At 53.7% G+C, this 12099-nt stretch overlaps 1 protein-coding gene across 1 annotated transcript in view; it reads left to right on the top strand.

Annotated features, from left to right (window-relative positions):
- Nucleotides 1–555: 555 nt before the first annotated feature.
- Nucleotides 556–12099, top strand: part of CLPB (ClpB homolog, mitochondrial AAA ATPase chaperonin) — a 52141-nt gene continuing 40597 nt past the window's right edge. The window contains exons 1-3 of the mRNA XM_027699815.1: nt 556–1156; nt 1886–1937; nt 10533–10619. Of these exons, the coding sequence (XP_027555616.1) occupies nt 556–1156; nt 1886–1937; nt 10533–10619 (740 nt within the window). The remainder of the gene's footprint in view (nt 1157–1885; nt 1938–10532; nt 10620–12099) is intronic.

Raw genomic sequence — 12099 nt, 5'->3', positions numbered from 1 at the left:
GCAGCCCAGTTTAACCCAGGACACGGAGCTTGTGGGAGCCTGTGGAAGCGCTGGAGTGAAGGCGGAACGGCGAGCCGGGCAAGCGGCTGCTGGGATAATGGAAGGAGTGGGGGGGAAACGGGGGGACTGGGGGCGGAATAGGAACAGCCGGCGGCAAATCCTGGGGTGGGAAAGGCGGCAAATCCCGGGCTAAGGGTTGGACTCGAAGATCCCTGCGGGTCCCTTCCAAGCGCGCACCTGTGACCGTGAGCGCGCGTGTCCGCGAGAGCGCGCCCGGTCCCGCCCCCGCCGCGCAGCGCCCCCTGCCGGACCCCGCCGGCCGCTGCCCCGCTCACGCAGTGACGCCACTTTCCCGGCATGCCCCGGGCAGGCGGGCCGCGCCGCGGCGCCCCCCGGGGGTTGTAGTCCGCGGTGGCGACTACATCTCCCGGCACGCCTTGCGCGCTGCCCACGGCGCCGCACCGGAGTGCCGGCGGCCGCCATCTTGATCCGCCGGCTTCAGCGGCTGGGGGGAGGGGGGGGTAAGGTGCGGGCGGCGCGGGCAGCGGGGGGACCATGCTGACCTCTCTGGCGCTCCGCCGCCCGCCGCCGCAGGGGCTGGCGCGGCTCGTCCGGGCGCGGCCGTGGCTGTCACCGTCACGGGCGGCCTATGGCGCGGCGGCGGCGGTGGCGGCTGCGGCCGAGGGGACCAGGCCGCGGCTGCTCCAGGCTTTGGCCGCCAGGGGGCGCCGCGAGCTCGCGCGGCCGGCGGGGCAGAGGCTGCAATGGCGGGTCGCGGCCTGCAGGGGGACGGAGGGGGCAGCGGGGCCGCGACCCCCGGCAGCGGGGCCCGGCCCGGGGGGCTGCCCCGGAGCCAACGCCACAGGCCCGGAGGGGGCCACCCCTGCCTCGGGCCCGGCCCCCCCGCAGCTCCCCCGGCCGCCCCGCACCGGCCCGGCCAGCGCCAGCCGCTCCGTGCCGGGGCCGCCGCCCAGCTTCGAGCCGCCGTCCCTCAGGGAGCCGGCGCCGCGGCCCGGGGATGCGGAGCAGCGCCGCTGCATCGCGGGAGACCCCGGCGGGCATCAGAGCGGAGATGGGACCTGCCCCCCGGCAGCGGGGCTGCCCGCCCTCATCGCCGCGCTGGCCTACTGCTACCTGCGGGACCGCCCGTCCAAGGGTGACTATCGCTGCTGGGGGCGTGCGGGTCCCTGCCTGGCACGGGGCCTGCCTGCTGCCACCGACCTGGGGAGCTCCTAGGGGAGGGGATATCCTTGATGCTTCGGTGCCTAAAAGGCTACAGGAGAGCTGGAGAGAGACTTTGGGCAAGGGCCTGGAGGGACAGGACAAGGGGGAATGGCTTCCCACTGTCATAGGGCAGGGTTAGATGAGATATTGGGAGGAAATAATTCCCTCTGAAGGTGGTGAGGCTGCAGCACAGGTTGCCCGGAGAAGCTGTGGTTGTGCCATCCCTGGAAATATTCAAAGCCAGGCTGGATGGGGCTTGGAGCAACGTGGGCTAATGGAAGGTGTCCCTGCCCATGGCAGGGGGGCTGGAACAAGATGAGCTTTAAGGTCCCTCCCTCCCCAAATCGTGCCTTTTCCCGTCTCCTAGAGCTGGGTGCTGCCCTTCCCCTCTCCAGCCAGGAGATGTCATTCTGAGCCTGTGGTGGGAACTCGCTGGCCCTGCTGTGGAAACCTCTGTCTGAAGCTGTGACAGGCTGGGGTGACAGTGAACAGCCCCCTGTTCACCAGGTGTTGGGACGAGGGGCTTGGGGGTAACCTGCACACATGAATAGCCCCGTGCTCACTGGGTGAGAGCTGTGAGCTCAGCCCCTGCACATTCCGGGGTAGGATGTCCATTTGTGTGTCTCCGTGCCAACTCCTTTTTCTTCTTCCTGCATTTCAGAGGATGCTCTGCTGGAAGCTGCAAGGATCAACAACGTTTTGGAAGTCAACAGGTGAGCAGGGTTCAGAGCCATGTGAGAACACAGCGTGCCGAGGGCTGGGCAGGCGGGAAGCTCTACCAGCACATGGGGAAAGGAGGGGCTCGTCCTCTCCACCAGCTGTGCCTCGTCACTTGTTCTTGGGATAAAGCAGCTGCTCCCAGCCCCAGATCCAGAGCAGGTGTGGAGGGGCAGGGAGCACTGTTACCTGGGAAGTGGGTTGCAGACCCTCGTGCCGAGAGAGGATGAAGTTTGGGGCCGTGCTGTGCAGCAGGTATGAATGTACCCCTCTGGGCCAGACCCTGCAGAGGCTCTCTGAACAAACAGCCCTTGTGTGTCCCTCAGCCTGAGCCACGAGGTCTCCAGGGGCTTGTCTCCCACCAGGAGCATGGGAGAGAGCCCTGCCCAGCCAAGGAAGTCAGGGAGGTGAGTGGTTGGGTGACCAAAGGCATATCTGAAAGGGAGTGGAGTGTCTCCAGAGCTCCAACCCGTGGCAACAGGCCTCTTGTCACAGTTGGCTGTGCCTGCCCTGTTTGGGTGGTGCTGTGGCACCTTCAGGAGTGTCTGGCAGCAGCACATTCCCCGAGGTGGTAACAAATGAACCGGTTTCTCAGGCCCAGGGTGTGACCGGTGCCCAGGAGGTGTGTTCCTCCTGTGGCCAGACCTCTGGGGAGCCACTCAAAGGCTCCCTGGATGGCTTGTGAGCAGCAGTGCCCTGTCACTGACCACTGGCTGCAGCCATTGTCAGGGATGAGGTCTGGGACTGTAGGAGGAAAACAGGTTTCCTCTAAATGGGAAGAGAAACGTGAGAACCTTGGAGCTGCTTGTTGAGGAGAGCCTGGTCCTTCTGCCTAGGCTCTCTCAGGATCCCAGAGGTTTCCCAGGCCCCAGGTGCTGCCCTCAGCTAGTATGGAATTCAGATTTTTTGGCAGCCTGGCAGTTTGTGTAGGACAGGAAGAGACATTGCTGCTCTCTTGTGTACACCACACGTGTGTGTGTCTGGCTGAGATCTCCCACCCAGCACAGGCACCCATGGGAGATGGGAGCTGCTGTCCCTGTGTAGAAGGGAAGGGAGGAGATGGAGAGGTGAGGAAAAGGAGAGGGAGGGGAGAGCCCTCCTGGCCTGCAGCCAGGGGATACTCCATCCAGTCTCCAGGATCTCAGATGAGGCAGCCTGGCTCTGCTGCACCCCAGGGCTGAGATCTGGCCTAGATCAAGGGCCAAAGAGGATATTGGTGTGCAGCTAATTGGCACATGTGTTCTGCTGCTTGTAATTGCAGGAAGCTGCTGCTTAGGGTTGTCTGGGTGATTTGTGAGCCTGGTCAGGCAGAGCAGCAAGAGGGCTGCTCTGTGCTCCCGCTGGTCAGGGCAGGGCTGGTGGCTGTACACCATGCTGCACACCCTTTGTTTCTGTGCTCTGTCACAGAATTACAGAATTGTTTGGGTTGGAAAAGCCCTCTGAGATCGTCAAGTCCAACCATTCCCCAGCATTGCCAAGGCCACCACTGCCCCATGTCCCCAAGTGCCACATTTACATGGCTGTTAAAACCCTCCAGGGATGGGGACTCCCCCACTGTCCTGGACAGCTGTGCCAGGGCTGGACAACCTTTTCCATGAAGACATTTTTCCGAATGTCAAACCTACGCTTCCTGTGGCGCAACTTGAGGCTGCTTCCTCTCGTGCTGTGACTTGTTACCTGAGAGAACAGACTGACCCTTTCCCGGCTACATGCTCCTGTCAGGGAGGTGTGGAGAGCGAGAAGGTCCCCCCACAGCTCCCTCAGCCTCTCCTCATCACACTTGTACTCCAGACCCTTCCCCAGCTCCATTCCCTTCTCTGGACACACTCCAGCACCTCAGTGTCAGTCTTGCCGTGAGGGGCCTAGAACTGCACACAGGATTTGAGTGGTGAGTCAGGCTTTGGTTACTTGGAACATCTGATGGTGGGAAGGCACTTTACAGGAGCAGGTATCGTGTGTTGTACCTGTTGGAGCATTTTCTCTCACAGAATAACTCTGAGTGTTATGCCTGAGGCTCGAGGGACGCTTGAATGCTTTTTAGGGTGAGCATAGATGTCATGCCAGTGGCTCACAGAGCATGATGGCCTCTGGCCACCAGCCAGCATGTACCTTATCTCTGTCCTGAACAGCTGTGAGACATCTTCAGCAGTGATAGCGAGGGCAGGTTGGAGACAGGATTGGGAGATGATTTATAATTACATTTATTTCCATTGCTCCATGTTTATATGATGCTGGGCCTGCATTTGACTGTGTGTATCTGAGTTGACAGACACCTGGGTTTTTAGGATAAACAGATGTTTTTCCTGTAAATGTCCCCTTTAATCTTTTCTTCTAAATGACCAAATTATCCAGGTCTGGGTTTCAGTGGAAGTTTTGTGACTGGTTATTGAGTTTGATTTGGCCCACGGCCCTGGGAACTCAGATACAACAGCCCAGATTTCTTCATGTTGACTATGAAGTATTGGGGGAGACCTGTGTGTGCTGTGCTTTCCTTTACTGGATAACTGGAAAACTGCCCTTTTTTCGTGCTTCTTGGTGTATTTTGGCCTCCCAAGGACTGTTGGGGTTTGCACACTGAGTCAGGGCTGATATCTCTGCAGTCGGCACCCAGATGGCCACAGGAGACAGGAGACCTCATGCTTCTTTCCAAAACAGTTTTAAAGCCTTAACTGTCCCTCTGTCTGGAAGCAGACACCCACACGCCTGGATGTGTGGGAGTTTGCGTGTGTTTGGAATACATCTGGGAGCCATCCCATGGTTAATTGCAATTGGTGCAGGTTTATCAGCAGAGCTGAGTGTAGGACAGTCTCAGCGAGCAGCTCTGGGTTTGGAGGAGAAGCAGTCCACCAGTGTTAATGTGGCCTGTACAACCATGGGAGCAATTATTCCCCTTCCCTCACAGCTCAGGAGCCAAGGAGCACCCAGGGAGATGTCAGGCAGCAGGTTACAAAGAGAAGCTGAGTGCTGTCTTACACAGCACATAAACTGTGACTCTCGGTGGATGTGAGGGAGTCTGACCCTTGAATTTGTATCTGTGCAGAGTGAGCTGAGCAGGTAACATGTGCCACCTCCAGTGGAAGTGTATTGTCACAGGTTAGTGTATTATGGTCAAATCTGTCTGCAAACAGAGATGATTCATGTTCTTTTCCTGACTGTCTGCTGCTGGCCACTGCCAGAGCCAGGCTAGCAGGCTGGTGGGGTATTTTTCCAAGGCTCAGCTCAGCTGTTGCATTGGGGTGACTGACTGAATCAGGGCTCCTCTGTGTGAGGCTGCACATTCTCTTCCAAACCTGGTGATGCCAGCTGTAGAATCACTGAAGGGTTTGGGTTGGAGGAGACCTTAAAGCTCACCCACTTCCACACCCCTGCCACGGGCAGGGACACCTTCCACTAGACCAGGCTGCTCCAAGCCCTGCCCATCTGCATCTGCCCTACCCCACACTGTGCAGGCCCGTGTGTTTTCAGAGCACCGTGGTGTGTTACTGGCCCTGGAAGGACAGTGAGGAACAGCCGTGAGCTCTCTCCAGGGAGACAGCAGCCACACCAAAGGGATTTGAACAGCTCACCATGTCCTCCTGCCCAGGCAGATCCTTTCCCTGGCCTCTAACAGGGACTGTGCCGTTGTGTTCTGAGATCCTGTTGGGTTTGTTTTTCTCCCCTCCTCCTGCAGAGCAGAGGGCAGTTCCTGAGAGAGGGTGGGCACCGCCCGCCCTGCAGTTAAACAGTGACATATTGGGACAGGGCTGGGGGAAATGGTGAAGAGGCCAAGAGGAACAGAAGCTATTGTTGTTGCAAAAGTTCAAGTTTCCAGCTTCCTCTTCCTCCACCTGTCGGGAGGGAGCGCTGGGCATGCTCCCGGCACTGAGCACAAACTCAAACATGCCCTCTGGGCTCGGCAGTGTCAGCGAGTTAGTCACCCAGAACCCCAGCGGCGGGGTGAATAGGAGGCACATCTGTCCGGGGGCACTGGGGGGAGAAGGCCCCGTCGGCTGCTGACGTGGGCTCTTTATCTCTTCTGCGGGGATCAAAGTGCTGAAGCTCTGGGAGCTGCTGTCTCGAGGTAAAATAGGCCGTGTGCACAAAGCGGTGGGTGCTGCTCTGCCTGAGCTCCTCCGGCAAATTCCAGAGCAGACGGTGATGGTCACGGAATCAGGGAATCACAGAATGGTTTGGGTTGGAAAGGACTTTAAAGATCGTCCAGCTCCAACCCTCTGCCATGGGCAGGGACACTTTCCACTAGACCGGGTTTATCTGAAATCCTTAAAATACAAACGCACCCCCAAACAGAAACAGCTTCAGGGTTCTTCTCCTGACTGGGTCATGAATCACAGAATCCCAGAAGGGTTTGGGTTGGAAGGGGCTTTTAAAGGTCATCTAGTCCAATGCCCTGCCATGGGCAGGGACATCTTGGTGGCATTGCTGCAGTCAAGGAACAGTTTGTCATTTGAGAAGCACTGAAAATGGTGCTAATAAAGCTGTATCCACATGAGATACTCCTTAGGAGGTAAGAGTGAGTGTCCTGGATCTTACTTGGTTAAAATGTGGATAAACATCCTAAACATTGATCAGAGGATTTATTTAATTAAAATAAAATAGTCCTGCTGGTAAATACATTTGGCTGTCTGGGATCTGAGCAGTGGTCGTGGCTTTATCGATTGTCATATCATTAAATCAGGCGGGGAAAAAATTAATGATGGGCCTGAAGACCCTGAACATAAAGTTCAGTTGTCTGAAAATCTGTTAAGTTGCTGAGCATCTTGCAACGATTTAACAAAAAAAAAAAAAAAAGAATCCAGCTCCTAAATGAAATGTCAATGCATATTATGGTAGATGATGTGATGCGGGTAATTCTCGCGCTGGGCTCAGCGACGTGGCATTCCAGATGCTTGTGATGAGCTGGGTTCCTGAATGGAAAACTACTTGGCTGATTCTAATACCTCTGCTCCAAGCCTGTAGCCAGATCCCACAGCAGAGACTCCAGCATCCTTCCTGTTGGTTGCACGATGGTTTAGCAGGTTTGACTGCAGGACTAGGATCTTATTTTGTTATTTTTTTATTGAAGAATGAAGATAATTCATTGTTCAGAGTGTCTGTAGAGAAAAAAGCCTTCCAGTGAGTTCACAGGTATTTTTCGGTGGCTCCAAAGTGCCTTAAGAATCCTAAAATCACAGAATGGTTTTGGTTGGAAGGGACCTTAAAGATTATCTAGTCCCAAACCCCTTGCCATGGGCAGGGACACCTTCCACCAGCCCAGGTTGCTCCAAGCCCTGTCCAACCTGGCCTTGGACACTTCCAGGGATGGGGCAGCCACAGCTTCTCTGGGCAACCTGTGCCGGGGCCTCCCCACCCTCCCAGGAATGAAATTCTTCCCAATATCTAATCTCAATCTCTCATCTTTTAGTTTGAAACATCATCTCTTTAGTTTAAATGAAGACTGATGTCCTGTCCTTCATCTCCTAAGGAGATGCTGAAGAGTTTCACTGCAGGTTCCATTCATGAGAAAATAAATGTGACAGGACAAGGGGGAATGACTTCACACTGTCAGGGGGCAGGGTTAGATTGGATATTGGGAAGAAATATCCATCCCTGTAAGTGTTCAAGGCCAGACTGGACGGGGCATGGAGCAACCCACGGTAGAGGGGTTGGAACTGGATGATCTTCAAGGTGCCTTCCAGCTCAAACCCTTCTGTGAAATGTTAAAATTCATGATGTATGGAATGAAGACTGAACCTTTTGCAGCAAAGTGACCCAGTGGCTGGAGGAAGGTGACCAGGATGGTCTGTTTGCCCATTTAATGTAAAATTATAATAATACCATGGCCAAGTCCAAATGGGGCTGATACTTTGTGAATTTCATTAATTAAACCTTGCTGAAGATGTTAATGGGTGGTAGGGCTTGGGCTTATAGGTTTTAGTTATCAGGCAAAAGTTCTCAGCCTGAAGGGGTTTGAGTGCCTCCATCCTGGTTTAGCTGATGCCTTCTTACCTGTGGAGGTTCAGCACTGGGGTGCCCCTGCCCCTCCTGGGTTCCTCTGTCAGGCTGCCACTCCTTTGTGGTCATAGATTCCTTTATTTCCTGGATTTTCTGTGACACTTAGGCTGTCACACAGACACACTGTAGGAAGGGACTGATGTGAACGCTACTGCTTTGAAAGGACTTTCAAATGGCCAAGTAAATGCAGTGGGATTCAGGAATAACTGGGGCACAGATGGGGCCGTGGTGTGCATTTCTCCCGCAGGCAGCGTCCCCGAGCCGGGCAGGGATGGGGTGACGGGCAGGGGCCGTGTGTCTGAGCCAGGCTGGCTCGTCTCTGTTGTGAGTGCAAACACCCCTGTAAGCAGAGCTGCAGATCTCTGCAGATAGCAATCTGCCAGCCCCCATGTGTCCGGGCACATCCGGCCCCGCCGGCACAGAAAGCCCGGGGGATGCACGGGGATATCTCTGCTCTCGGCCGTCTGCTGCCTGGGAGTGCTCTTGGGGCAGCAGAGCTCTTAGCGTTCACTTACAGGGACGGGGTGCTGGCAGAAGGAGAGCAAGCCCCCCCGCCAGGCTTTAGGATAATCATCCTTGCTCTCCATCCTTGCTCTTCATCACGCTGCTGGGAGGTTCTTTGGATATTACACTGCATAGAAAAAAAGAAAGAAAAGTTGGGTCCGAGAAGGATTCTACATGAAAATTTGTTCCTCTACTACCATGTAGCATCAAGTATCAAATTGCTTTGGAGCGAGGACCTGCCAGATAGTTCATTATCATTAACTTTTAAATTGTAACCCTGGTAGAGAGAGCACAAACCTTCTGTTGATGCTGTGATGGCTTACCGCCTCCTGAATCACAATTAGGAGCTACAAATGAAGGCTGCCAGTCATGATTCTATGCTTTTAGGTCTCTGTCCAAGTGCCCAATGAACAGGTAGAGCATCCAGAACCAGGGCACCAGTGCTAGCCACCCCTTATGTCAAAAAAGGGTGGTCAGATTGTCCACCCAGACCCATTACCAACCTATTGTACCTCTACTTGAGTCAGAAGAGTTCACAAACATGCTTCTGTGTAGAGCTTGGCTGAAGCCATCTCCCAGTTGGCTCTCATGTCCCAGTCAAATAGGGCATAAAGTTCAACTGGAGGGGGATACAGGCTTTTTATTTGGATGATGTTTATCTGGCTGGTTTTTCCAGTCCGTTGGGACAACTATGTTTCAGCTGTGTTCAAGATATGTAGGGCTCAGACTTTGTCTCATTTAACTTGAGCACTGTAAAATTTGTGTCTGAATTCTGAACTTCCCTTTTTCCTTGTGGTCTGCAGAGAGAACTGCAATTTCATTCTGTCTGGGTTCGGTACTTCTTTTAGGATGATCTAAATTAGCTGCTGTGAGAACCTCTCCCTTGCCACTGTCTTGTAAAAAGGCTGAGAAAATTTTGGGGACAAAGCACCAGGGGTAGTTTGGTGCCTCGTATTTTTGGGGGTTGTCTTATTTGTTGTTGTGTTGTGTGAGAAAACTGCAAAATATCTGCTGGTGACATGGGCTTTGGAGATCCACTGATCTGCTTCTAAAGCCTAATGGGTGCTCTGCAGCCAAAGGGTCCAAACATCATTGGAATTTGGGTTTATCAGCTTTGCTGCTGATTGGTTCTTCAGGAATTAGACCGAATAGAAGAGAGAAATAAAAAATAAAGAAATAAACAATAAAGAAAACGAGATGTGGGCACTGCAGCCTCTGAAAGGACTGGGTGTGCTGGTTTAAAAGTTAACCAGCAAGGGAAAATGAACTCAATTCAAAAGAGAGATTTATAAGTCAGAATAACAATTTATTAAAATAATGCAATAAGTACAATTATACAGACAGACAATTGGTTTTAATCCACAAAACCCAAATGTACAAACCCAGCACCCTGGGGTATGAACAAAAGTGGTGTACCTTGGCCCACCCCCCGAGTCCAAAAGCAAAGGGAGAGGGAATAAAACCTGCTGGTGGGAGAGCTGCTGCAGTCTGGTCAGAAGTGGTGATTGCAGTCCAGTCGAGGGTGGTGGTCTCAGCCTGGTTGGGAGCAGCGGTGGTCTGCTGTCTTCCTCTGGGTCCCACGAGAGAGAGCCCCAAGGCTCTGAAACTCCCAGTTATATACTCTCCAGTTCAGGCGGGAGTGCTCAGTCCCTCCCTCAGAGTAGGGAATTCCATAAAAGGGCATGTGGATGCTCAGTCCCTCTTATCAGAGCGGGGAATTCCATATAAGGATATCAGAGCGGGGAATTCCATAAAAGGGTACAGGAACATCTTCCCACCTTGCAGGCCTCTACTGACAGCAGTTTTTGGGAAATGGCATGGAGGCTATAGAATACACAGTTTTGGGTTACACCCATCCAGGGATGAATTGGTCCCAGCCGTTCTAACCAGGACACTGGGCTTGCTGTCACCTGGACGTTCATTTCAGTTTGGTCAGCTGTGAGAAACTGGATTGAATTGACTTCGTGTAGGGTCTTCTGGGCTGTGCTGGAGCAGGTGCTTGCCCAGTAAAAGATTCTGCTTTCCCTCATGAGATCCGGGATGCTTGGGGTGCTCTCCACGTGTCTGCTTCCTGACCATGTCTGTCCCCCCTCCAGGTTGTTGCAGGAGGGCGCGGATGTGAACGCGAGGCACAGGCTGGGCTGGACGGCTCTCATGGTGGCAGCCATCAGCAGGAACTCCAGGTACGTGTGTCTCACCTCCTCACTGAGGCACTTCAGCCCACAGTGAGCTCCCATAAAGTGTTGTGGAGCTTAACCCGAGGGAGCTTGTCACTCCTGCTGTGCCCAGTGTGTGGTGTGAGGGGTTGGGGCAGGGGAACGTGACGTCCGAACCGATGGTGCCATTCCACAGCAGCTCTCAGGTTTTGGCCTCTGATGATCCTGTGCCTGTGGGATGTCATTGTGGTGGGCAGTCGGACACCCCACCATCCAAAATCACTCCCATAAGAGCTGTCGTGTCCCTCCTCACTGGTGGGGCCATGGCTGGGGCTTTCATCCAGGCCTTTCTGGAGCAAAAAGCCTGAATGCTGTGCCCTCTCTCTGCAGTTCCCATGATGATCACTCTGCCTTCTTGTAACCTTTTAAAGACACTCCTAAATATATTCAGTCTACAACTAAATTCAATTAGCTTTTTTTATTTAAGGAAAAAAAAAAGGGGAAAAGAAATCCAATTTTGGAAAACGCGGGACAGACGGGAGAATGAGCTTTGATGTTACAACCTCTCAGGGATGCTTTACTTAGTCACAAGTTCATAAGCAAAAAAGCCTAATTACTTGGGAAAACACAGGATTAAAGCGGTGCACAAAGGCTGAATATCCGCTCTCGGGCGACACGATTCCAATCCGTGTGCCGAGTTCGTGTGTGGTGCAAACTTTGATGTGTGCTATGACAAGCTGGAAGTCGTGACCTCCTCGGGGAGCTCCTTAGGACAGGCCCAGAGGTGGGGGCTCGGGGCTGTTTGTTTAACTTTGATGTCCGAGCAGCAACGGGCCCCGTTGTTTGCCTGCCCGCGAAGGGCCGGGCTCGGGAGCCTCCCACCTTTCCCAGTGGACAATGGTCAGCAGCGGAGTGTGACGACTGTTGACCATTCCGAGTGACTGGTGGAGCAGAACAGGGCTTCCCGAGTTGCAAAGGCTAAGAGGAGGCAGGGAGAAAGGCTGTTCGTGGGACAATAATTACCTAAAGTTGGGCCTAAAATCAAGTGGAAATGCTAATGAAAACATCTCTGCAGTAAAAAACGTGCGGTCCCCAGGCTGGTCCCTGCTGAGAGGGCAGAACCATCACTGCATCTGGCTTAGCTGTGTACCTGGCCAAAAGAAGAAGCTTTTGGCTCTGTTGGGCAAATTCTGTTTATTTTTCCCACATTTTGGATGAATACTGACTTTAATTGAAAATTAGGAAGTCCCCCAGTAGCTGAAGCACAGTAGGACTTGTCTCCATATAGCAGAAGAGTAATTAGATACAGTTGAACTTTATGATCTTAGAGGTCTTTTCCCGCCTTAGTGATTGTGATTCCGTCCTTTATGGAGGCAAACATAAATGCAAGCCAGACCTACTCCTGGTGTAACAGCTCTGGAGTTGTGCCACATGAGGTTTTGGCCCTTGGTCCTGTTTCTAGCATTGTAATGTCCACAGTGGGGACTGGGAAATGCAATGAGCTGGA

The sequence above is a fragment of the Neopelma chrysocephalum genome, unplaced genomic scaffold (assembly GCF_003984885.1).
Source record: "Neopelma chrysocephalum unplaced genomic scaffold, ASM398488v2 Primary Assembly neopelma1_141, whole genome shotgun sequence".
NCBI lineage: Eukaryota > Metazoa > Chordata > Aves > Passeriformes > Pipridae > Neopelma > Neopelma chrysocephalum.
Note: the sequence above shows the minus strand (reverse complement) of the source record. Positions and strands in the feature narration are given on the sequence as shown.